Raw genomic sequence first — 27,474 nt, forward strand, 5'->3', positions numbered from 1 at the left:
AATGAATCTGCAGTGTCAACTTCCTGCTTTAATGGAAGCAGGCATAGGGTTAACATCCTGTGTTCAAAAGTTAGCCATTTTGCCTAGGCAGCCAGCTGACACAGCTAAAAGATCAAATCACAGTTGTGATTAGTCAGATGAGAGGGAATTAGACAGGCTAAAGTCTCTAAATACATACAGGGTGCATTTCTCTAGGTTCCTTCTGTCCTGTGCAAATTGGATTGGCACACAGTGATCACGGGGTCAGGAGCCAATGAAATCAGCTCCTGACTGGTTTATGAAACTCTGCTGTCATACAGACAGCAGATCGAGGGGGCTTCAGCGCGAGGTGGGGATGATTGAAATCTAAGCCCTGGCCGAGGTAACAGGTGCCAAACCGTGTAGATTTCAATCAGCGTGGTCTGGAAGTGGTTAAGATATTCAATATATGAAGAGGTGCCATTTGGGCAAAAAAAAAAACCAGTAACAGAACTATGTACTCTAAAGCCTAGGTTCTCAACATGTGGTACGCGTACCCCAGGGGGTACTTCTGATAGTTCCACGGGGTACTCAGGCATGATATTTAGAGTTTTGGAAAATGATTAATCCTATATAAACACAAAATTAGTATTTTAGCTAATTAAAAGCTATATCAGTGCTTGGAAATTGTTTAGAACCAATTATGTACTATGATTAAATATATATTTGTCAAGGAGTACTTGTGATAATGTTTAATACTACTTGCTGAGTACAGGGTTTTAAAAGGGGTACACACCAATAAAAATGTTGAGAAACACTGCTCCATTGCACTGCAGAAGATGCCAGCACTATATAAATGCAAAATACTAAGGTTATTGCTCACTGTGCTATGTGACTAATCTGTGTACAGGTGTAAGGAACAAAGGTTTGGCAGGCAGTGGAGACCAGAACAAGGCTAAATAACATCTGCAATGCCAAGACGCAAAGGGAAAATTCCATCCCTTTTTTAATGCAGTGTATTGCTCCCTTTAAAATCAATAACAGCTTAATGACTAAAAAGGGACATTGGCTGAGGAGAGGAATTTAGACAACTGGAACAAGGAAACATAGCTATACTGATCCTGCTCCAGTATGCTGCTAAAACACAAAATACATGTGGGGGAGTCAGGACGGTAGTCAGATCATACAATACAAAGGTCCGCACACACTCACAATCAATGCCGCTGAATCGGGATCCCTATCTGGGATCAGGATCCTATCCAATGGGCAACATTGCGGGACAGACGCGTTGCATGCTTTGCAAGTGAGTGACGTGTTCTGCTCTATGTGGGGGTTGGCGAAGTGGGAGTAACATTGCATGGGAGGCAGGGAAAGTGAGGAAGAACAATGTTATCTCCCATCTCTTGGCCAATGTGATCAGCTAGGACAGATGGGTGGCCGAACGGTGGTGGGCTTCGGTGGATGCTGTACACATGTTGTATTCTCAGCAGAGGTGGTCGTTATCCGACCAAGTTTCATTTGGAGTGTGTAAAGGCCTTAAAGGAATCAGACAAATATATCGCAAATCTGATTTACTTACCTGGGGCCTTCTCCAGTCCCTCGCAGCTGTCCCACGCTGAGAGCTCTGTTCGCACGTGACGGCCGGGGTCCCTGCTTGGTGCAGAGGACGACCTTGAGGACGTCCTTAATGCGCCTGCGTGAAGCGCTACTATAAAGCCCATGTAGTTAGTGGCATACTGTGCAGGTGCAGTAGTTCTGCGCCTACGCAGTATGCCGCTAACGACGTGGGCTTTGACAGCGGTGCTTCATGCAGGAGCAATAAGGACGACCTCGAGGTTATCCTCTGCACCGTGCAGGGACCCCGGCCGTTGCGTGCGAACAGAGCTCTCAGCGTGGGACAGACAGCTGTGAGGGGCTGGAGAAGGGCCCAGGTAAGTACATTTCCGATGTATTTGTAATTTGCAATATATTTGCCTAAGGATTCCTTTAAGCCTGGCTCCCAACTAACATTTAAAATAGTCTCCAAAGCAAACGCATCGGATTGCTTTTGGTTTGATAATGTATCGAACACATTTTATTTAAAGGACCACTATCGTGAAAATCGTCAAATTTAAAATACATGTAAACATGTACAAATAAGAAGTACGTTTCTTCCACAGTAGAATGAGCCTTAACTTACCTTTCTCCTACGTTGCTGTCACTTACAGTAGGTAGTAATCTGACATTACCGACAGGTTTTCAACTAGCCCATCTCCTCCTAGGGGATTCACAGGGTTTTGGTTATTTTCAAAAGCACTTAGTAAATGGCAGTAGCTCTGTCCACCTGCCCAAAAAAAAAAGTGTGCAGTGAGCAGGGAAGCTGCCTAGCATATTTGTATAAATTCTTTTCAGGGAATGTCCTTATAAAGAATAAAAAAAACTTGCTGATAATCCGCCATGAAGAGATGGAGTACGGTAGTCTAAAACCTGTCGGTTCTGTCAGATTGTTACTGCCTACTGTAAGTGACAGCAACATAGGAGAAAAGCAATTTATGGCTTGTATTTTTAGAAAAACACTTATTTGTACAGTTACACGTATTATATATTTTACCATTTTTCCGCGATAGTGGTCCTTTAAATAAGGTCAAGTACACCAAGAATGAAAATGATATAAGAAAACAAAATTAAATTATTATGAGCACGATGTGCAACATCAGTTTCACCGAACAAATTAACTTTAATCATCCAAACGAAAGCTAGACTTCCTGCGGGTAAAAGACAAGAGGGCCAAGTGTAAAACAGATTCTTGGACTTGTTTGAAATTCTTTATTGCTGTGACCTAATACATCAAACTAGGTATAGCGGAAAATAAGCTTCCTCTTGACCAGTTTCGAACAAAGGACTCAGCAGTATAACCGACTATGTGAGCGCAGAACAAATGCATAGTTTTAAAACCTACTGTACTGTAACACTTAATCTGTCCTGTGAGAAATGGCCGGTGCCTTAGAAGCTGGATGAAAAGGACAGCAAAAGTCAGGTGTGCTTGTGCTGCAGAACATGAACCATCTGCATTTTCAATACGTTATACAACAGCAAATTAATTACAAATGAATAATTTATACACACATTAAAAAAATAACAGCACCAACCCATACACAACCTCAGTTACGCAAATCTATTTGCTAAATTATTTTACATAAAATCTATTGATTTAGGCAACAAGCAATTAATTCACGAAAGTTACTTAATTCACGTGTTCATGTTCAATAAAGAAATTGCATTCTTTAGCAACATACACGCAGAGGCCACAAACAGGGACCGATTTACTGCTCAGGAGCCTATAGGCAGTGAAGTTCTGGCGCAATAATCTCCACTCCTAAAACACAGGCCACACCCCTAAGTCTCATATTGCTCACACCCAACCCAAAATCATTTGCAATTTTTCATACACGCCCATCCTGGGAATGCATATTTTCTTGATTTGGAGATGCGCATCCGTAGGGATGGATGGTACTTTGGTGTGGTAAACACCCATCCTGTAATGCCCAACACGACCTCTTGCTTGAAGTTAGCTATCCAATAGGGATGTTCTCTGCAGTGTTCACACTTGTGTGGATTTACAAGCATGGTCACCATGGCAAATTCCATCCCTTTTCGTCTATTGCCCCTTTAAAATCAATAACCATTTGAAGTCTTCTGTGGTCTTCTCCACTTCCCGTATATTCTTGGGCTGTCCTGCAGGAACTGCACATTTGAGATCTCCCCAAAGTGGCTCAATGATACTGAGGTCAGGAGACAGATGGCCACTCTAGATCCTTCACTTTATTTTGCTGTAGCCAATGACAGGTCGACTTACCCTTGAGTTTTGGATCATTATATCGGATTGTCCAAGTATGCCCCGCGTCCTAGGCTTCTTGGCTGATGCATTCATATTGCCATCAATTCTGAGCAAATTTCCTGTGCCCTTGTAGATCACACATCCCCAATATATCAGCAATCCACCACCAGGTTTCCAGTTGGAATTGGTGTACCTTTCATCATAGGCGTTTTTGACACTTCTCCAAATGTAGCATTTAGGACTGTGGCCAAAAAGTTCAATTTTAAGCTCATCACCCCAAATGACTTTGTGCCTTGTCTCTGTGCAGTTTGGCATACATAGTAATGGCTTTCTTCTGGAAACGCAACCAAGCAGCCCATTTTTCTTCAAGCGCCTCCTTATTGTGCATCTTAAAACTGCCACACCACATTTTTTCAGAATATGCTGTATTTAATCTGAATTTATTTCTGGGTTTCTCCTTGCATCCCGAACAATTTTTCTAGCAGCTGTGGCTGAAATTTTAGTTAGTTCTACCTGACCGTGGTTTGGTATCATCAGAATCCATAATTTTCCACTTCTTAATTAAAGTTTTGAATACTGCTGATTGGCTTTCTCAGTTCCTTGGATATTTTATCATATCCCTTTTCCTGTTTTACAGATTTTAACTACCTTTTCTTGCAGATCCTTTTAACATTTCTTTTGCTTTCCCCGTGACTAAAGGCAGCCATAACAATAGTCGGTTGCCACTAGATCGACCAATAGATAGATCCCTCTCTGATCGCAACTGATCAGAGAGGGATCTATTGGCTGCCATACACTGAACACAGATTTTGAATAGATTTCAGCATGAATTCGATTCACAACTTGTGGAACTGCCGCCGCCCCCCTGCCAGCAGTAATACATTACCTGTCTGCCTGAGGGAGTCCCCGGTCCCCGTAGTCTCTCACTTCTTTCCATCTTTTTTTCACTTCCTTTCCCGTCCTGTGACAAGGAAGTTCAAACAGTAGCGCACCCTCTACTGTTTGAACTTTGCCTTCTCACAGGACAGGACGTGTAGATGGAGAAGATGCCAGAAGAAGTGAGAGAATGCGTGGACTCACGCCGGTCAGACAGGTGATGTAGTGCTGCGTCGGCTGTCGCCGTATCGAACTCCGCTAACGGCGGCTAGACACTACACAAATGGACCACGTACCGAGCTGGGCTGATCAATGCTGAGTGAGGCGTCTGCAATGACTAATTATTTAATCAAGTTTGCGTGCAGGTTCATGAACCAGACAGGTGGCCACCTCTCTGTAGTGTATAATCCGTGCCTGGCCACAAGTGTTAACTTTGAAATAGTTTATCATCTGCACAGGCCATATTGTGGTGCGGTATACGCCTCATACCATCACAGCCGAAACAGATGTCCTAATACCGGCTAAATCTTTGTGTGGCAAAGTATTAGTTGGTAAAATAAGAATCGAAATGTCATTATAGCAATGTTGCTATATGCTGGTCTGCTAGATTTACTTAAAGGGAAGGTTCAGGGAGGGTGGGGAAAAAATAAAAATCAATTTCCACTTACCTGGGGCTTCCTCCAGCCCGTGGCAGGCAGGAGGTGCCCTCGCCGCCGCTCCGCAGGCTCCCGGTGGTCTCCGGTGGCCGACCCGACCTGGCCAGGCCGGCTGCCAGGTCGGGCTCTTCTGCGCTCCAAGTCCTTGTACTTCTGCGTCCCACGCCGGCGCTCTGACGTCATCGGACGTCCGCCGGGCCCGGCGGACATCCGATGACGTCAGAGCGCCGGCGTGGGACGCAGAAGTACAAGGACTTGGAGCGCAGAAGAGCCCGACCTGGCAGCCGGCCTGGCCGGGTCGGCCACCGGGAGCCTGCGGAGCGGCGGCGAGGGCACCTCCTGCCCGCCACAGGCTGGAGGAAGCCCCAGGTAAGTGGAAATTGATTTTTATTTTTTCTCCACCCTCCCTGAACCTTCCCTTTAAAGAGACTAACAACATTTTCAGCCTTAGTTCTTCTATCCTATAAGTTCCTTTGCCTGTTCTAATGTGCTCTGGCTTACTGTAGCCTTTCCTAATTGCACAGTGGCTGTGTTATCTCTGTTATATGATCTAATCTGTTTTCTTCTGATGGCTCTGTCGGCTAAGGCTGGAATGTGTGGAATGTGCAGAGCTGCTTGTGATTGGATAGAAGCGATACACACCCTCTGCAGGCCCCCTGCAGGCTCTGTATGACTCACACACTCTGCTTATGTGAGCCTATCACAAGCTGGTTAGTTTGTTTGTAAACACTTCCTAAAACTGTTAATTACAAGCCAGGATTGTAGCAGAGTGGCAGAAACAGCACAGAGGGGCCCAGGAGAACATAATGAATAGAATGGTATGCTTTTTGCTGTAAATATTTTAGAGTACAGATTCTCTTTAAGCTTTTCTTTAAACAGAGTTTGAAGAATTGCTTTTCTAAACTTTAACCCTCTCCCGGAGCTTTTAAACCAACAGACTATCACATTAGCATATTTATTTATCTTGAGAATACAGACCATCAAATAAATAATTCATTACCACACAAATAGATGATCAACACCAAAATAATTACATAATTTAACTAGTGGGCTTCACATTCAATTATGAAAATTTTTGCAAAACAAACCATGCCAAGGCAGCGAGACAAATACTTTACAAGACAGCTGACTATATGATTAAGAGAGCAAACAAAGTACTCTTGACACTTTTTAAGGGGTTGTATAAATTTCCTTACAAATAACATTCCTAATTATGAAAAGAATAGTTGGCACATAGACCAGCCCAAGAAATATTTCTTAGTCTTTAGGATGCAGTAAATAAAAGTAACCCTTAATGAGATCAGTTACTGCTGTAAATTTTGACTTTTTTTTAACATTGCTTCTAATTTGCTTTGTAAGATTTATACAAAAGTTTTTTAGTACCTGTGAATGTAATTGATGTTTACATTCCTACACAGTTTCTTTCAGGCAAAAATTTTTTTTAAAAAAATTAAATTCTTTAACCACTTTACCCCCGCGCGTACGGATTTCTCCGCCCCTTTTTCATCCTTTCACCCCCAGGGACGGAGAAATCCGTACTTTGCGCACTCCCGCCGCTGTCCGCGCTCCCGCTCGTTAACACGCCGCCCGCCGCTAGTAAACACGCCGCCGCCCGCTCGCCCAGAGATCAACGAACGGGAAAATCCATTCCCGTTCGTTGATCTAAGCCCCGCAATGATCTGCTGCCGCTCGGCTGAGCAGCGCGATCATTGTGAAAAAATAACAAAGTCCCAGCCTCTTTCTACTTCCTGCAAGCCGCATGAAACAAATTGGTAATGTTGCCATCTTGTGGCCAAATAGTAAAACTACACCCTAACCATTTTTTACACACAAATAAACTTGTTTTACACAAAAAATTAACTCCTTACCTCCCACACTCCCCAATTTTTTTTTTTTTTGTAATTAAAAAAATAAATACATTTACAATTTAAAAAAAATACATAAATAGTTACCTTAGGGACTGAACTTTTTAAATATTTATGTCAAGAGGGTATAACACTGTTACTTTATAAACTATGGGCTTGTAATTAGGGATGGACGCAAAACTGAAAAAAATGCACCTTTATTTCCAACTAAAATATTGGCGGCAAACATTGTGGACATAATTTAAACGGTTTTATAACCGGGATAAATAGGCATATACATTTAATGGGTTTTAATTACAGTAGCATGCATTATTTAAAAACTATAAAGGCCGAAAAACTGAAAAATAATAAATTTTTTCCCACATTTTTTCCTATTTTCCCATTAAAACACATTTAGAATAAAATTATTCTTGGCATAATGTCCCACCTAAAGAAAGCCTAATTGGTGGCGAAAAAAACGATATAGTTCATTTCATTGCGATAAGTAATGATAAAATTATAGACGAATGAATGGAAGGAGCGCTGAAAGGTGAAAATTGCTCTGGTGGTCAGGGGGTAAAACCCCTCAGTTGGGAAGTGGTTAAAGATATCCATTGCCCTCTTCACTCTTTACTGCTCCCTCATACTTATACTATATATCGTGAGCTATACAGCTGATTACAAGACAGCTTCTGAGGGGGGATATAGCACTAGCACAGGGTTTTGACAAAGCACCACTGTTTTAAGTGCTCCAACAAATCAAATTATGGAACACAACACAAAAAAAGTATTTGCATTGGTAGGTCATTGTCAACTATTCACTAAACACTTAACATTACACAATAGCACTTGGTAGAATATAAGATTCAGCTTACATCAAGATTCCCTGATTTTGGTATAACACTGCAGGGCTCTGGAACTGTGGATTGCCTTTTGGGTGGATAAACACACTACAGCTCATAGAAACATACCAAAGGGAACATGACACAAGTGATTTTGTTAGTTTGCACATTTTCCACTGGACATTTGGAAGATGGCCATTTTGACTGACTGCTACCAGTTTGGAAATATGGTATTATATGGGGCATATTTTGTTCGACACAAAGCCTGTATGGCCTAGTTCATTTGAATAGACTGTGGACTTAGTGCCTGTCCGCCACTTGTACTGTATGTGGCATTGATGGGAGGATGCTGAATGCAATATAGCACATCTACCTACCTGACAGATCTTGCATGAGAGCTGTACGGTAACTGCATGGGTGTTCACCACTTAGTGACTGTTGCCCACAGTCACCCATGTGGATGGTTTCATTTATTTGCATGTACAGGAATCAAATGAAACTTGGATTCCCATGTTCGAGTTGTTGAACTGTCTACATCAACCAGTCAAAGTGGATCCGAGATGAACTTTTACTCATTGCATAATTGTGTTCCTTTCCTATTGTTTATAGGGCATTCCTCAAGCCAAATACATTTTTGTTTTTGTTTTAATACTCGAATTCCCTATAAACTAAACAAGCTTCGCCCACCATTTTTCAGAGAGCCTTGGCAGTAGCAAGGGCTCATGGGAGCTCAGTCTGGGCAGGAGGAGGGGGAGGTATTACTAGCCAGAGATTTCAGAGGCAGAGGGGAGGAGGGGGATTAGGTTTTCTTCCCAGCCTGAGTGCTGAATATGCAGATAAGCTTGCCTGTGTGTAATGTTTACAAACAACATGGCTGCTGTGATTGTATCACAGGAAGAAATAATCATTCTATTGAAGCGGTTTGCAGCAGGATTTGCTGTGCAAACTATCTAAACTTTAGATAAGATATATAGACAAGTTACTTGTTATAGTTAGTTTTTCATCTCGGATTCGCTTTAAATGTGACAAATGATGGAGCAACATCTGGCAAACAATGACACAGAGCTAACTAGTCAACATGTACTGCAGATGGTTGTCTGAATAGCACCCAATGAAAATCAGTAGTGAAACTAAAATAAAGCGAATTACAGATAAAGATGTAAATTCACAGATCGGGCACATGGACTCCTTGACAGTTTACTGCAATGCCACAAAACAATGAAGTTAAGCTAGGACTGAGTAGTGCCTGGGAGCCACTAGCAGCGCTTCAGTAGCGTTAGGTGATCCGCAAAGCGTTATGGAAGTGGAACCCTGTGAGGGTCATTTCAGTGCAGCGCACTCAGCTATTGCACTGCAGCATTTTTGGAGCAATCCCGGAACAATGGCATTGAGGGAATGCAAGGCCAAATCGCAGTCACTGCGGGAGTTGCGGTAAAATCGCCTGTGCTTCGCAATCCGTCACAAAGTGCCAACAGTGGGGGTCCCAGGCTTTCGGGGTCCTTGCAGATAGCAAAATCTTAGTCTCAGGTGCTGAAGATCAGTTAATTTAATGCCTTAATACTACCATACTGTGCTATCAATTTTGCTATTCCATGACAAAGAAAGGATTTATTTTATGGCTGCTGTGATAAATCAATACAGAGTACAGGGCCCAGAAGTGTAGAAAGAAGCAGCGATTTCCGAACACGATTTCTGTGCCAAAACCTGCAGCTGTAACTGGGGTTGGATCAAAGTACTGGAATATGTCAGCGCAACATGCATCAGTTTAGAGATATTTTTTTTCCCCAGATAGTCTGCTAGGACAGAAATGTCTGACATCAGCATAAAACAGTGCAAGCTGCAGGATTGTCACATTTTATAGATGCACTCTGCAGGAGCAAGCAAAGCATGAAACCAATGTGATTGGTACACCCACATAAAGAATGCTTCTTCCAGAAAGGAGGACACGTATTAGGGCCCGTTTCCACTATCGCGAAACCGCATGCGTTGCCCGCATGCGGATTCGCATAGCCAATACAAGTGGATGGGCCTGTTTCCACTTGTCAGTTTTGCTGTGCGTTTTTCTGTGCAGGATTTTTCTGCAAGGCAGAGCCCTCAGAATTCGCTTGCGTGTGGAATGCAGGCGAATCGCACGTAATGTAGTTAATAGGAAAATCTCATGTGTTTTCCCCATGCGGTTTTTGCCGTGAATTCGCATGCGATTTCGCATAGGTACCCATGTTAAGTCACACAGGCAGTGACATGGTTAAAATCGCATATACCCTGACCTATGCGAAATCGCGGCAAAAACGCATGCGGAATCGCACCCGCATGCAATTTTGCCTGCGGTGATTCGCCGGCGATTCCGCAACGCAATAGTGGAAACGGGCCCTTAGGGCACAGGAGTTGAGAGGGATATAGAGGCTGACCTATTTATTTTCTTGGACCTGAACTCTTGCACAGGACAGAAGGAAAACAGATAAATGTATGTATTTAGAGTGTTTAACCTGTTTAATTCCCCCTCATTTGTGTCTAATCACAAGTTGTAATTTGACTTCTCCCCTGGGTCACCTGACTGCCACGGCAGAGATGGCAGATAAGCTCATTTGAAAGCACAGGCAGTTAACAATATGTCTGCTTCCATGAAAGCAAGAAGTAGACACACTGCAGATTTATTGCAGGATTTGTATCAGCTGTAACAAAAATGTTTGTTGTTAAACATTTTTATACTGTTGTGTATCTTTAGCAAAGAGGAAGTCCTGAGTTCAGGTCGGCTTTAAATTGCCTGGCTGTCCTGCTGATCATCTAATACTTTTAGTCACAGGGCCTGAACAATCATGCAGATCAGTCGTTTATGACTGGATTAGCTGCATGCTTGTTTCAAGGTGTGTGATTCAGGCACCACTGCAGCCAAAGAGATCAGCAGAACTGACAGGCAACTGGTACTGCTTAGCAGGAAATAAATATATCAGCTTCCATATCCCTCATTTTAGGTTTGCCTTAACGCGCAGAGACCCAGTGTTGTAATATTACAACATCACATATAAGGCTAAAAAAAAAAAAAAAAAAAAAAAAAAAAAAATTCCCTCCCCCATTCTCTACTTTTTAAAACCTCATGTACATTACTAATAGGACCTATTGTTCAGTTCTGCAACACTATTGGATAATTGGATGTATAAATAGGTCTGTTTATCTGGCCATGAAGTCATACAACCCTGTTGCCTGCTTTGCAGTATATCATCTTGTTGTTTTGGACGGGATACATCAAGACTCAAATAAAAAGTTTGAAATATTTTTTTCTGTGATAATTAACATGTGTAGATCATGCAGATTTTGTGACATCAAATATACTGATATTGAGAGATTTAGAGCTGGTTATTTCTATGTTGTAATTTTACAACAGTGGGTCGCAGTGGTAGCAAGATTTTGTCTGTACAGTAAATTTGAGAAGGTGATCGTTTTCTTTGAGGCGAGGATGGAAGTGTTTGCATGACTAATTGAATAATAGGTCTACCTGATAAGAGTTGTGGAATGGAAAGTGTGAAGTTGAAACATGAAACATGGACTAATGCTGGGCATACACGGGTCGATCTGGCGACCGATTAGCCGCCGGATCGACTCCCGCCGCGTCCCTGCTCGTCTGCACGTGCACCCGGATCGATTCCCGCTCGTCCCCGCCGGCGCTTATCTCCCGCTTGATTCGCCGCTATTGTCCGGCCGCGGGTATCGAGCGCGGAATCGATCCCCGCAGTGTTCGGACACGCCGGATATTATCAATTGAGCCATCAGCGGCTCGATTGATAAGGGGGTATCGAGCCGTGTATGCCCAGCGGGTTTTCTCGCATTTTTTACAGCCGCTTGCGGCTGTGGAAACGCGTGGGTAATGTATTTCAATGGGGTGGTTCACATCAGAGCGGGAGGCATTTTGCAGAAACGCATACTCCCGGGCTGAGGCATTTTTTGGATTGCGGAGGCGTTTCTGCCTCCAATGTTAAGTATAGGAAACACGCAAACCGCTCTGAAAAACACCAGTTCAGATCGTTTTTTCAGGCGTTTTTGTTACAGAAGCTGTTCAGTAAAAGCTTTACTGTAACAATATATGAAATCTACTACTCCAATAACGCTACCCAAAAACGCAAAACACTAGGTGAAACGCTTCATAAAAATAAGAAAAAGCGTTTAAAAAAACGCTAGCGTTTTGCGGATCTGCTAGCGGTTTTTGGTGTGCACCAGGCCTTAATACCAAACCTGGCTGTTCCTGCCTGACAGAAAAGTCATTGGAACTTCCACAAATGCCCATCTCCTGCAGCCCTCAGACCTGCCAATACATATGGTAATTGATGACATTTTTCATTGTTTGATGCATCCACTATGAACAGGCACCCAATTTGTACATCACAGGGTCCTGCTGGCAGACTTCCTAACCTTTTTTGTGCCCTGTTGTATCAACTGTTATCACCTGTTACCACCTGTTCTTTAACAGCTATTTTAATTAGAGTTTGTGTTTACCTGTGGTTAGGTGCTGGCAGTTAGCTAATTTGTTTAACTTGGGTACGTCTCTATCTACTGTATAGAGCCTTTAGAGTAAATTTATGGGCCAAAAGGCCATTACCACATAACAGCTTCCTGGTCAGCACACTGTTAAACTCTAATATTGCCCACTTGCGCCAGAGAAACATGGACATTACCTTGCACAGTCAGTTGTAACTGACAGCAGCTGATCTATAACTGATATATAACTGACAGCAACTGGTATATTTCAGTCCTGACAATCTTGTTAGAACTTGAAGGGATCACTGTAAGAAGAAAACGGTGAGCTTCTGAGAGGAAAGGTAAGGATGTAATATTCATTTGCAGCTACGTCATGTGTTTATTTTAAATCATTTTACTCAGTACAGGTTCCTGTTAAATACACCGACAGCAGAAACATAAATAACGACAGGGCAGTGCAGGCGATACTGCACTTGGAATTTACCGCCCTGACATGCCCCCTTTCTGCTTCTTGAATACTAGTTTCGGAAAATTTACCGCACAATTACCGCACGCACGATATTGACATGCGATGTAATTCATGAATACTAACTTCCGCTACATGCTTGCGCTAAATTACCGAATGCTCGGTAAATCGTTCGGTAACACTTGATGAATCGAGGCCATAGTCTGGATCCAGTGTTTTTTTTTTTATATGATACTCATTTTTTTGTATTAAATTGATAATACATTTTTTTTCTTTATTATACTGTTGTTATTGTGCATATACATGAACTAATGTAGGTCTTTATAAACTGTAAAGTAAAAAATAACTTTTAATTGTTCCTTACGTGTTCAGAGTGTGAGTGATACTATTGAAGTTCTGCTACTCTATAAGCCCAGCGTTGCAATTTTACAACATCCTCCCAAAAAGTTACTAAAATGTCAAAATAAAAAAAAAAAAAACACCGATTTAGGCATCACAAGCCTCCTATAAGGCTTGAAAGGTTGAAAACATTTTTTGAAGTTTTTTTTCTATATTTGGGTCTCTGTGGGTTAAAGAGGGATTGTCAACCACAAGATCAAATTCCATTTACCCACTGTACGGTGTTCATTATGCAGCCTGGAATCTCACTCTGCATTGCATGCACTCCAATCTATTCAGAAAAGTTTCTGCTCTAATAAATCTTATCTTATTCAGACCAGCTCTATTTGGTACATTGCTGATGAAGGAAGCTTATCTCCCCACCCACATTCCTGCTCCTCACTGATTGGCTGAGGGCAGTTCACTGCTGCTGAAATACGATCTATGCCTTTGCTCTCATGTGTTTACAAAGCAAGCTGGCTAGGACTGTGCAGTTTCTAGGAGAAAAAAAAAAGTGAGGGAGGAAAGGACATCAGGATTGGCTTCAGTCAGTGGGAACCAAGATGGCAAATGCCAGGAAAAGAAACGCGGACAGTACAATACATCTGTTATGTAAGTAGAACAGTTAGTTATCTACTTATATACATTTTCTTTTCTTTTTTGGGCTGACCCTGCTGCTTTAAATGATTTATGATGCAGAGCTAGAATAAAGCAAGGACAAGAATTGTGGCTTCCTTTTTCTCCTGACTGACACAACAGTCAATAGAATAATGATCATGCAGAAACCCATTTATAACAAATCAGTCAGTTTGCAAACAAGCTGCTATAGCAATGGGTTTCTTTACAGATTTATAACTACTGCAGTTTACCAAATAATACCAAATGCTTGCACATTTAAAGAGACAGGGGTTGGTTCTTCGGCAATCAGTTAAGCACAAAGGCAGTTTTAAATCTCCTGACCTCCAGTCAGAAAGGCATTATTTCCACTCACTCATATTCCTCTTCTGGCAAAGACATAAACCACGTACTGTACCTCCAGTCATATGGGTGCGCGCACGTGTGATATGGGTGCGCGCACGTGTGATACGGGTGCACGCATGAACGGCGGTTGCGCGCACATGTGCAGTAACATGCGGCAGTGAGAAACAGACCCTAGAGCCCGTTTTTAAACGGGCTTGGGTATGCTAGTAAAGTATAAAGTGGCAACAAGTGCTCTTTATAATGGACTGAAACTCTTGCATAGCAGACAAGGAAGACCTATATACCGTATATTCCGGCGTATAAGACGACTGGGCGTATAAGACGACCCCCAACTTTTCCAGTTAAAATATAGAGTTTGAGATATACTCGCCGTATTAGACTACCCCTCTGCAAAACATTGCTCCTCCATCCTCAAAATGGTAAAGAACATAGCACTGGGATAACAAATCATCCAGGAGAGGGAAAAGAGATTGGGCTGTGCTTTTGATAGAACTGGGTGTCAGTATTTGTGCCAGGCAGAGCTTTAAATTACATACCGGGAACAGCAGTCTTGGTGGAAAGGTCCTCTCTCTGGGTCCCACTATGTCCTCCAGCAGCCTTGGCGGTCCTCTCGTGTCCTGGGTCCTCACATTTCCTCCACTGTCCCCCTGCATCACCCATGCCTGTGTCCCGTGTTTGAAAAATCCATATCCATTGAAAGCTGCAAACCGGAAAGCATCTTGCGAGCAGCTGCTCGCGTGGGTAACAGGGCAGCTTCCTGGTTCCGGGTCACCTGACTGGTGATGCGTGCGTAGTCACCAGTCAGGTGACCCAGAACCAGGAAGCAGCGCTGTTACCCACGCGAGCGGCTGCTCGCAAGATGCTTTCCGGTTTGCAGCTTTCAATGGATACGGATTTTTCAAACACGGGACACAGGCATGGGTGATGCAGGGGGACAGTGGAGGAAATAGGGGGACCCAGGACACGAGAGGACCGCCAAGGCTGCTGGCAGCACTCGGTACGTAATTTAAAGCTCTGCCTGGAACAAATACTGACACCCCCGCAACTGACACCCGGCGTATAAGATGACCCCCCGCTTTGGAGAATATTTTCAGGGGTTAAAAAGACGTCTTATACGCCGGAATATACGGTAGTTGCTGAAAAATTCACCCTGTGAACAGCCTGTCTAATTAGGCCTTATCAGCAAGTGTAAATCAGGGCTGTCAGCTTAGTCTGAACTGTGCCAGGTTGTCAGGCTCTGTTCCCACTTGTGCGGAGGAACGGACATTTTTTTTGTCTGTTCTCAGATGCACAGTGAACGGCTCTTAGTTTATAAATAAGAGATGTTCACACTTGTCGCGCTGGCGCTGCAACGGATCCGTGAGATCCGATACATTAATCGAAACCACACTTCTGTGCAGTCCACTATAATCCTGGGCAGGTTGATACGAGTGCATAAGGCCCGGGCTACAGCCGGACCATCAGCTCTCACTGGCTGCACATGGTCTGGCACAAGTGGTAGCAACCCCTCACTGTTTTGGGCTAATATGTATGCACTGGAGATGAACCCTTTATGTGCTCCCTGGAAGTAAACACTGCAGGTTCTCTTTATGAGTTCTAAAGGTTGTTTTGAAGAAATGTTTTCTTTAAAGGTTATTATGCCGTTGCTTATCTTTTAGAGCAGGGAGGAAGTTCTGAGTTTAGGTCTTCTTTAAGAGAAAAATGAGATGGCATGTAGTGCAGCATTTATACTTCCTCCAGCCCCATGTGGTCAGTGGGCTCCCTCACCATCTTCCACAGCCACTCTATTCTCCTGTGGTCACCTCCGCTAATTTGTCCCAGACTACTCCCAGCCACCGAAGAACAACGGGGTGTATGCGCGAGGCTGGGCATTTGTAGAGGAGCCCAACTGGCCAAAGTAGCGGAGGGGACCATGGGAGAACAGAGTGGCCGGGGACGGCAGCCCACAGACCACATGGGGCTGGATGAAGCCTCAGGTAAGTATAAAATACTGCACTACCTGCCATCTCAGGTGCACTTTAATGAGCGTTGACAACCACAAGCCTTCAAATACTGTTCTGTAACTACACAAATAAAACACATATCTAAGGAACAAGAATTTCTACCTGAGAAACAACAATTCCTTCTTTTTGCATGAAAAAATGCTTCTTAAATTCATAGTATGGATAATACTGATGCCAAGGCTGCAGAAACTCAAACCTACAGAAAAAGAAGAGAGAATAAAAAAGTGATGAGAAACAGCAGCCAACCAATAAAGCCCACTTGTAAGTAATTGTATTAAAGAGATTCTGTAACAAAATTTTCAGCCTCATTTCTTCTATCTTATAAGTTCCTATACCTGTTCTAATGTGGTCTGGCTTACTGCAGCCTTTTATAGTTGCACTGTCTCTGTAACAAATTGAATCTTTCCTTTGTGGAGCCTTGTCAGCCCAGAGAGGAATGTGATAAGGAGAAGTTATGCACACCTACCCCACGCCCCCTATAGGCTCTGTGTGTGTGCTGTGTGTATGAGTCACAGCCAGCGTGTCTGTGACCTTGTGAACAGCTATGACTGCAGAAAGATCAGTTCGAAGCCCAGATAAGCAGCCAAGGCAACAAGTGGGAGAAATATTACAGCAGTGAAGTCACAATTGAGAGGACCCCCGACACCTGCTCTGATGATGTATTTCCTGTTTGGCGGCCATCTTCATTGTTTACAAAAACAATGAATAAAACGGTGATTTTATCACCAAGAAAGCAGCAGTAGCAGTGAAAATGTCACAGAGGGGGCTAGGAGAAGACTAAAAACAGGCTGATACTTTTATTTATGTAAGATTTTCACAGTACAGATTCTCTTTAACTGAAAGGATGTGACCAATGAAAGAGAAAATACACAGGATGCACCCAGGAAACTAACCTTGCATCATTCTTTGCGCGAACACTGGTCTCAAATTTAATCCCATTTCGTGCCACGTACTGGGCAAGCTTATCAATTACAGGCTGTATGTCTGGAGGAGGAGGAATAATTGCAACAACAGGGGCAAGAGCACTATATATAAAAAAAAAAAACACAGAAACAAAAGCATTAAATAAAGTCTTCACAGTTTGTATATACAGTAGACTTAAAAAAAAAACAACCTGAAGCCAATTTTTAAGATAAAAGCGGATACTTACCTCAGTAGTAGAAAGCCTCTGGATAGTCCAGATATTTCTTCTCCTCCCACCACCTCTTATCCAGTGCTGGGTCCCTCTAAACATATATGACAAGAGGGTGTCTAATATACTAAGGTACTGGGCATGTGTGATTATGATTCATGCATACAAACCTACGCATGCTCTGCTTTTTCCTGACAATAGAAACCAAATGGTTTTAGAAATGATGGCAAGCAAACATCACCAAGATCGTTTGTACCAACTAGGGGCTATGCAATGAGATTCAAATCATTCTGAGTTGATGTACAATTATGTAAATTCAATATGCATATCTATGCAGCTTGTAACAGACCAATCATTTCTCACCAAGGAGGAAATTCTTTGATCTTACTAAGCACTTTAAAGACTTATACAATTGCACTTTTTACAGCACAGCACATGGCTGGATAAACTGTTTGAACACAGGCACTTTATATATTCTACAGTGCATGTGAATTAATTAGCACATTGCACTTGTTTTACTTGCAGTGGTTATACGCAATCCACAAATAACCCCTGCGCTCGAATCCTGGTCTCCAACCAGTTCCACAAATCCTGGCTGTCTTTATGTTCCAATGCACGGTTCTGCTCCACTCTCAGGGGTGTGTGCAACTTTAAGACAAAAACATGGAGCGCTCCATAGTGCATTAACATAAAAACTTCTTTATTCCGCAATGTAAAAGTTATACTTACAAAATGTCTGTTAAAAGTTCGCTTATCAGCGGCAAGCCCCTCCGCTTAACTCCCCGGCGGCTAAGACACTCGCACTGTGGCCAGCAGCGCGGTCCGATGGTTTCCGTAGCTCGTCTCTAGGGGGGTGCGTGGCTCACTCTGGACGTGCTTGTAGCGTCATTACGCGTTTCGGCGCTCTGCGCCTTCGTCAGATGACGCTACAAGCTGGATCACGCCTCTTATCTAGCTGTGTGCCTCTGTAGTCATGGCAACACCTAGACGGCGAATGGGAGGCGCGCTGTGGTGGAGAGTGGGAGGGATGATTTGTAGCTAGGCAACCCTCCGCCGGCTTGTGTATTATGGTATCAGAGCCGCTCTGCTGACCTCCGTGCGCGCATTAGTAACTACATAAACCGTTTAAATTACTTGACAACATATCTATATAACAAAAAAGAAGAAAGTGCAACATACGTCCTACATATCTCCGCAGTTTACATATACATGATGATACTTGTATGCATATCTCCGTTATTATGTCATATCTTCGTGACCATAGCAGACTTAGTTATCCCATACATTCAACGAACAGTTCATGCTCATAAGAATACCACGTTTGTCAAAAACTTCAGAACTATTTACATCTCATTTTGGGAAACATATTTCAAGCTAAAATATTATCACATCAGGAAAGTGATTTCAATAAGAGGCAAACCTGGATAAATAACAATAAAATGCGGCTTCATAGATGGTGTAGCATCTCTAGCTCTTATTTGTTACTAAAACCATAATACAGTAGAGGCATACAAAGAGCGATCTTACATACTGTATATGAACAGGTGTAAAAATAAAAAATAAAAAAATATATAAAAAGCAAAATAAAATTTCATATTCAAATGGACAACAGCCTTCGAGAATCCTACAGAGTTTCATGAACCAGCTTGTAGCGTCATCTGACGAAGGCGCAGAGCGCCGAAACGCGTAATGACGCTACAAGCACGTCCAGAGTGAGCCACGCTCACCCCCCTAGAGACGAGCTACGGAAACCATCGGACCGCGCTGCTGGCCACAGTGCGAGTGTCTTAGCCGCCGGGGAGTTAAGCGGAGGGGCTTGCCGCTGATAAGCGAACTTTTAACAGACATTTTGTAAGTATAACTTTTACATTGCGGAATAAAGAAGTTTTTATGTTAATGTACTATGGAGCGCTCCATGTTTTTGTATACCCTGTATATGTTTTTAGTTCATTGAAATCCTCTACCCACCCATTATATAACTGCATTACAAAGTAAAGCAACTGGCTAAAGGTATGTATGTACAGTGATGTGAAAAACTATTTGCCCCCTTCCTGATTTCTTATTCTTTTGCATGTTTGTCACATGTAAATATTTCTGCTCATCAAAAACGTTAACTATTAGTCAAAGATAACATAATTGAACACAAAATGCAGTTTTAAATGATGGCTTTTATTATTTAGTGAGGAAAAAAAAACCTCCAAATCTACATGGCCCTGTGTGAAAAAGTGATTGCCCCCGAAAAATAACTTAACTGTGGTTTATCACAGTTCAATTTCTGTAGTCACCCCCAGGCCCGATTACTGCCACACCTGTTTCAATTACTGCCACACCTGTTTCAATCAAGAAATTACTTAAATAGGAGCTGACACAGAGAAGTAGACCAAAAGCACCTCAAAAGCTAGACATCATGCCAAGATCCAAAGAAATTCAGGAACAAATGAAAACAAAAGTAATTGAGATCTATCAGTCTGGTAAAGGTTATAAAGCCATTTCTAAAGCTTTGTGACTCCAGCGAACCACAGTGAGAGCCATTATCCACAAATGGCAAAAACATGGAACAGTGATGAACCTTCCCAGGAGTGGCCGGCCGACCAAAATTACCCCAAGAACGCAGAGAAAACTCATCCGAGAGGCCACAAAAGACCCCAGGACAACATCTAAAGAACTGCAGGCCTCACTTGCCTCAATTAAGGTCAGTGTTCACATCTATACCATAAGAAAGAGACTGGGCAAAAACGGTCTGCATGGCAGATATCCAAGGCGCAAACCACTTTTAAGCAAAAAGAACATTAAGGCTCGTCTTAATGATTGCCAAGACTTTTGGGAAAATACCTTGTGGACAGACGAGACAAAAGTTGAACTTTTTGGAAGGTGCGTGTCCCGTTACATCTGGTGTAGAAATAACACAGCATTTCAGCAAAAGAACATCATACCAACAGTAAAATATGGTGGTGGTAGTGTGATGGTCTGGGGTTGTTTTGCTGCTTCAGGACCTGGAAGGCTTGCTGTGATAGATAGAACTATGAATTCTACTGTCTACCAAAAAATCCTGAAGGAGAATGTCCGGCCATCTGTTCGTCAACTCAAGCTGAAGCGATCTTGGGTGCTGCAGCAGGACAATGACCCAAAACACACCAGCAAATCCACCTCTGAATGGCTGAAGAAAAACAAAATGAAGACTTTGGAGTGGCCTAGTCAAAGTCCTGACCTGAATCCTATTGAGATGTTGTGGCATGATCTTAAAAAGACGGTTCATGCTAGAAAACCCTCAAATAAAGCTGAATTACAACAATTCTGCAAAGATGAGTGGGCCAAAATTCCTCCAGAGCGCTGTAAAAGACTTGTTGCAAGTTATCGCAAACGCTTGATTGCAGTTATTGCTGATAAGGGTGGCCCAACCAGTTATTAGGTTCAGGGGGCAATTTCTTTTTCACACAGGGCCATGTAGGTTTTGAGTTTTTTTCTCTCACTAAATAATAAACACCATCATTTAAAGCTGCATTATGTGTTCAATTATGTTATCTTTGACTAATAGTTAACGGTTTTTGATGAGCAGAAACATTTACGTGTGACAAACATGCAAAAGAATAAGAAATCAGGAAGGGGGCAAATAGTTTTTCACATCACTGTATGTATGTGTATGTATGTATGTATGTATCTATCTTCCTATTGAGTGCCATATCTGGCCCCCTACTCATTTTGCTTTTAATGGCTATGCATTGGATAATTCAATAGAAAATGTATATTTACTTGTATCTATTCATTTTCTACTTAGAGAATTGGGGTTGTCTCTCTAAATTGATAGTTCTCGCCAAGGTAAAACGCGATTGGGTCATTTTCAAGCTGCATAAATCTGGATCAACTTGGAATTATTTGCATGTCATGGACTATCCCTAGTATCAACAGCCAGTATACTGATCATACTGAACTGAAGTAGTATGAAAGCTGGCTATAAAAAAACAATTTATGGTTAGGCTGGTCAACCATAGTATGCCTCTACAAGTATCTGTCGAGCTGTGTCTGACCATTTTCTATACTGCCCACAACCTCTTTCCCAGAAACAATGTGGTGCCAAGCATCACCCCTTGTTTGTCATCCCTCCATATCACAAAACATTTATACTCAATGCTCTGCTGACACTAGTTGCTGAATGTTATATTCAGATGGCTGTACATGGCTGCACATTTAGCAGTCCTTGTGTGCCAGACCTTAGTTTAAAGCAAATCTGTATCAATCGTTTTACAGAGCGAGATTCAGGTCTGGGTCATAAACTGTTTCTACCTGCATCAAGGTTGAGCTATGCACAAGCTAGATTTCTCTTGCTCCAAACAATCATTCCTGATAGTTTCATCTAAAACTGCAAAGATTACCTTCAAATAAAACAGAAAGGCTGCAAAAAGTTTATGAAAACAGCTAATTTGTTCCTTTTCAAAGCTTTTTTTTCCTTGTCAGTCTCTGTATGCACATGTGACAGTCTTATAATGTAAGGACATTGTGGCTATTGACAACAGTATAATACGGTTTGGTACTTATCCGTTAGCCGGGCACATCCGGCAGGTGGCGCTAATTACTATTCCCCCTCCAGGCCGCCATGGATAGTAGGGAAAGATGTAACTCTGGTGGAGTTTTGTCGCCACCTGCCGGATGCGCCCGGCTAACGGATAAGTACCTACGGTTTTATAAATGGAGGGGAAGATTTATCAAGACAAGTGCAAAACTAGAGTAGTTAAAAGGATAAGTTTGTTTTTAAAGCAGGGCAACTGGTTCATGTTTCACTGCACCAGCCTGGATAACTCACTCTCTGAAATTGTACTTACCTTCTCTTGTTATGCCTATGCATAGCTTCTAGCACATTGAAGAAAAAAAAAATCATGTGAATCGGGAAGAATGGGCATTGTATACTCAAAAAACCGGCAAAGTCAGGCAGTATTTCTTCATTTTCCCTGGATTCTTGTACTCTTACGGTATAAGTGATGCTAGAGAAAATCATCATGATTTAAATATACATGAGTGGGAACTCCTATAAAGCAGACTTACAGTTTGGCATAATTATAATAAAAGCATAAACCAAGTCGTGCAGGCACCACCGATGTAAATATAACTTCTTTTATTGATCACATCAGATACAGCAGAGGATACAACGACAGACCGCTGTTTCGAGCAATGTAGCTCTTTATCAAGTTGTCAAAACACTGCATAAGATCATCAAACATCACACACACTTATATAGTATCTATAGACCAATGAGAGTGCAGCACCAGAGCCCTCCAATCAGAGACCGCCATGTCAAAGGTGGACCTGATGGGGAACTGAATAGAGAGGGAAAAACCTCCCCTTTTCGTTTTAAAAACATCAATGCACCATACACATACATCCCATATATATCCCACTTACGCGGATCGATAGCGCTAATCATACCTCTACTGATGCCAGTACTGTTTGTCAGATATATCACTCGTAGTCAGCTAAAAAGCCAGAGGACAGAGTCAGCCAATCAGTAGGCAATACCTCGAAAAGTTCCGCCTCTTCGCTACGTAGTATGCGGAAAAGGAACTATACGTAACTGTACCGAAGCCGCTGACCAATCAGCGGCAAGACGCCCCTTCGTGACGTATGCGGAACTATATCCGCATGAATAAACGTCACGGGAATTAAATCAATGAATATACGTCACGCGTGCTAGACCAATGGGAGTACCCGCCCAACGGCACTAGTAGTAACTCTAAGAGCGTGGCGTATGCGGCCTATATCGCAGCCAATCAACGCTCCCCCAGAGGTAAACATACCGCCTCCCATGTTGCTATGGGGATTAGTGTGCCACCATAAATTAAAGTGCCATCCTTCAAGTATACTGGCTGTATATCCCCGGAATGGCAGGTTGCAGACGAACACCTGTCCATCCGCCCCTTACCAGCCCGGGGCACACAGTCACATATAAGCTGACAATAATAGGCATTAGGATTATGGGATACATGTGTAAAGTTTGTTAAAAAGACTTTAATGAAAAATTATATAAAAGGTTACTACTAAAACATAGTCCATGATCAGAGTAACCCCAGTACTACACTCAATTAAAATCAAGATTAAAAAATTGAAAGCCCCCCACTTGGTAACTACACACTCAACCAATGGAGAACGACAGATCGTAGTCTAAATTGAGACCTCCAAAGCCCAATACCCCCAATTTACGTATCCAGAAAGCTTCTCGTCTAGAAAGTTCTTTTTCTCTATCCCGTCCCGCCCCCCACCCGATGGGAACCCCATCGATAACTTGTACCTTTAGCTGTGATACTCCATGTCCTGCCTCAGTAAAATGTCTTGCCACTACATGTGAAGTGTCCCTGGTCCTTATAGTAGATTTATGTGCAGACAATCGCACTTTAAGAGCCTTAGTGGTTTTACCCACATAGGCTAGACCACAGGGACACTTCAACATGTAAATAACAAAAGTTGAATTACAATCAAAATGTTCTTTTCACCCACAACAAATAAAAGATTCTATACCAGGAAGCCAGTTTAAAAGAGTGTCTAGAATTGTTTCAGACAAGCAGGGCCAGCACCAGCAATTAGGTAGAATGAGAAAAAAATTTGAATCTAGAGGCTATCCTGCACATACTCTACGGGAGACGAGAGGGCCAAGGAGAGTCAAGAGTCAAAAGGTACAAGTTATCGATGGGGTTCCCATCGGGTGGGGGGCGGGACGGGATAGAGAAAAAGAACTTTCTAGACGAGAAGCTTTCTGGATACGTAAATTGGGGGTATTGGGCTTTGGAGGTCTCAATTTAGACTACGATCTGTCGTTCTCCATTGGTTGAGTGTGTAGTTACCAAGTGGGGGGCTTTCAATTTTTTAATCTTGATTTTAATTGAGTGTAGTACTGGGGTTACTCTGATCATGGACTATGTTTTAGTAGTAACCTTTTATATAATTTTTCATTAAAGTCTTTTTAACAAACTTTACACATGTATCCCATAATCCTAATGCCTATTATTGTCAGCTTATATGTGACTGTGTGCCCCGGGCTGGTAAGGGGCGGATGGACAGGTGTTCGTCTGCAACCTGCCATTCCGGGGATATACAGCCAGTATACTTGAAGGATGGCACTTTAATTTATGGTGGCACACTAATCCCCATAGCAACATGGGAGGCGGTATGTTTACCTCTGGGGGAGCGTTGATTGGCTGCGATATAGGCCGCATACGCCACGCTCTTAGAGTTACTACTAGTGCCGTTGGGCGGGTACTCCCATTGGTCTAGCACGCGTGACGTATATTCATTGATTTAATTCCCGTGACGTTTATTCATGCGGATATAGTTCCGCATACGTCACGAAGGGGCGTCTTGCCGCTGATTGGTCAGCGGCTTCGGTACAGTTTCGTATAGTTCCTGTCCGCATACTACGTAGCGAAGAGGCGGAACTTTTCGAGGTATTGCCTACTGATTGGCTGACTCTGTCCTCTGGCTTTTTAGCTGACTACGAGTGATATATCTGACAAACAGTACTGGCATCAGTAGAGGTATGATTAGCGCTATCGATCCGCGTAAGTGGGATATATATGGGATGTATGTGTATGGTGCATTGATGTTTTTAAAACGAAAAGGGGAGGTTTTTCCCTCTCTATTCAGTTCCCCATCAGGTCCACCTTTGACATGGCGGTCTCTGATTGGAGGGCTCTGGTGCTGCACTCTCATTGGTCTATAGATACTATATAAGTGTGTGTGATGTTTGATGATCTTATGCAGTGTTTTGACAACTTGATAAAGAGCTACATTGCTCGAAACAGCGGTCTGTCGTTGTATCCTCTGCTGTATCTGATGTGATCAATAAAAGAAGTTATATTTACATCGGTGGTGCCTGCACGACTTGGTTTCTGCATTGACGGCTCTGGTGGTGTGGAGAGCTGACTGCCTGGGCACACCATCTCCTATACATGGGTGCTGTCTCAACCTTCAACACAGTTTTCAATTATAATAAAAGCATGTTTTTCCACCTTTTCACAAATTACTGTATATTCCTGCGTATAAGACTACTTTTTAACCCTTGAAAATCTTCTGAAAAGTTGGGGGTCGTCTTATACGCCGGGTGTCACTGATGCCGGGTGATACGCCCTATCCTGTTACCGCCTCTCAGATCTCCCAGCTGAGGGAGCGCAATCTATTCTTCCATACCACTCTGATAAACAGGTACACAAGGAGAGCTGACCAGTCTACTTAACCCTCTGGGCGATACAATAAGATCGCCCAGGAGGGGGCGCAGCACTTTTTAAAAAATTTTTTAGTTTTTAAATCATGTAGCGAGCCCTGGGCTCGCTACATGATAGCCGCTGCCCAGCGGCATCCCCCCACCCACTCCGATCGCCTTCGGCGATCAGAGTAAGCAGGAAATCCCGTTCAGAACGGGATTTCCTGCTGGGCTTCTCCGATCGCCATGGCGACCGGGCGGAATGACGTCATTGACGTCAGAGGGAGTCCCGATCCACCCCTCAGCGCTGCCTGGCACCGATTGGCCAGGCTGCGCAAGGGGTCGGGGAGGGGGGGGGGGTTGCACGGCGGCGGATCGGCGGCGAGCGGAAGTTACACGCAGCTAGCAAAGTGGTAGCTGCGTGTAACAAAAAAAAATTATGCAAATCGGCCCACTAGGGCCTGAGAACTCCTCCTGCGCAACATACCACGAGCTCAGCTTTAAGGAGGTTAAGGAGAGTTGACCAATGCATATACTGGGTAACACATACAGTACAGCACCAGTAACTGTTCATACACAGCACCAGTATATGATTTTTTTTTTTTTTTTTAATTTGGTGTGTGTTGGAAGAGGGGTAGTCTTATACAGCGAGTATATCCTAAACTCTATATTTTAACTAGAAAAGTTAGGGGGTCGTCTTATATGCCGGAATATACGGTAAGTTTATAGGGTGGAAAGCAGAGCTTTCTGTCACAAGCAGTATGGCTGTCACACAGACACTTCTCAGAAGGCAGAAAAAAAAAAAAAAAAGGCCTGCTTTTAATAGATCCTACAACAAATTCCTCACTGCAGGAGCTCACTTATTTATATTATGCAGCTCCAGGGAAAAAGCGAAACTAAGAATTTGCCATTTTAGCCACCAAAAACATTTTCTTAGTGATCACACAAGTGTGGCAAATGTACTGGAAAAAGGAAATTGAAACTAATTCGGCTTTAACTTTAAATAGTGCACCACAAAATACTTAGGTTTAAGGCAGGGAACACAGCGAGCTATGGAGAAAACACGCGATTCTACTAAGCGTGTTCCCTGCCTAATGCTGGGTACACACTATGAGATTTTCTGGTCGATTTACTGTCAGATCGATTATTTCCAACATGTTCGATTTGCTTTTCAATCATTTTCCGAGCATTTTCCGATCGATTTCCTATTACAGTGCACGGAAATCGATCGGAAAATGCTCGGAAAACGATCGAAAAGCAAATCGAACATGTTGGAAATAATCGATCTGACAGTAAATCGACCAGAAAATCTCATAGTGTGTACCCAGCATTAGATTCTACTTCAGGAAACAGTAGTAGCAATACTGACTGGAAAGGAAGTGGCATTCTAACTATGCTGTCATTTCATTGTAGGAGTCTTTACCTTGTGGCAACTGGATCCACAGGCATAACACTGTCAGCACTGCTTAGAGATGGCAGAATAGTGGGCTGTGCACCAGCTACAGTAACTTCTTTTGTATCCGGTGTGCTTTCAGGTGGGGGGAATGAGCTATAACAGGCACTGGGATCCATTCCTGGTGGAGGAGGTGCAAGACAGTATGTCCCATCAGGCAGCATGTAATAACTGTAGTATGTAGAGGTCACAGTTGCTGAAAAGAAAAACAAATGCAAATTTAAACAATGAAAATGTATACGTGCATTTATAAAATGAGAAACTATTCAGCAGATTTGTCTTTTAAAATACTCATGTCAACACGACACTGAGCAAACCATGTAGACAGGGCCATTTGCTGAACCCTGTATATTCATGATTTATTCCACGCCCTAAACTGGACCATCACAGTTACAAGATCGACTGGAATCCTTAAC

General features: G+C 42.8%; 1 protein-coding gene and 1 long non-coding RNA gene across 3 annotated transcripts in view; one reads left to right on the forward strand and one right to left on the reverse strand.

The window, feature by feature from the left end:
* SFSWAP (splicing factor SWAP) overlaps positions 1-27,474 on the reverse strand; it is a 209,272-nt gene that overhangs the window by 117,617 nt on the left and 64,181 nt on the right. For both annotated transcript variants that reach the window (XM_068243455.1, XM_068243456.1), the window contains 3 exons: positions 27,029-27,254; positions 17,185-17,316; positions 16,394-16,487 (listed from right to left, as the gene is read on the reverse strand). In XM_068243455.1, coding sequence (XP_068099556.1) covers positions 16,394-16,487; positions 17,185-17,316; positions 27,029-27,254 — 452 coding nt within the window. The remainder of the gene's footprint in view (positions 1-16,393; positions 16,488-17,184; positions 17,317-27,028; positions 27,255-27,474) is intronic.
* On the forward strand, positions 12,717-16,565 carry LOC137523983 (uncharacterized). Its single transcript, XR_011022597.1, has 3 exons — positions 12,717-12,804; positions 13,644-13,919; positions 16,449-16,565. It is a non-coding gene; the product is annotated as an uncharacterized lncRNA (long non-coding RNA).

This window comes from Hyperolius riggenbachi, chromosome 1, assembly GCF_040937935.1.
Source record: "Hyperolius riggenbachi isolate aHypRig1 chromosome 1, aHypRig1.pri, whole genome shotgun sequence".
Lineage (NCBI taxonomy): Eukaryota > Metazoa > Chordata > Amphibia > Anura > Hyperoliidae > Hyperolius > Hyperolius riggenbachi.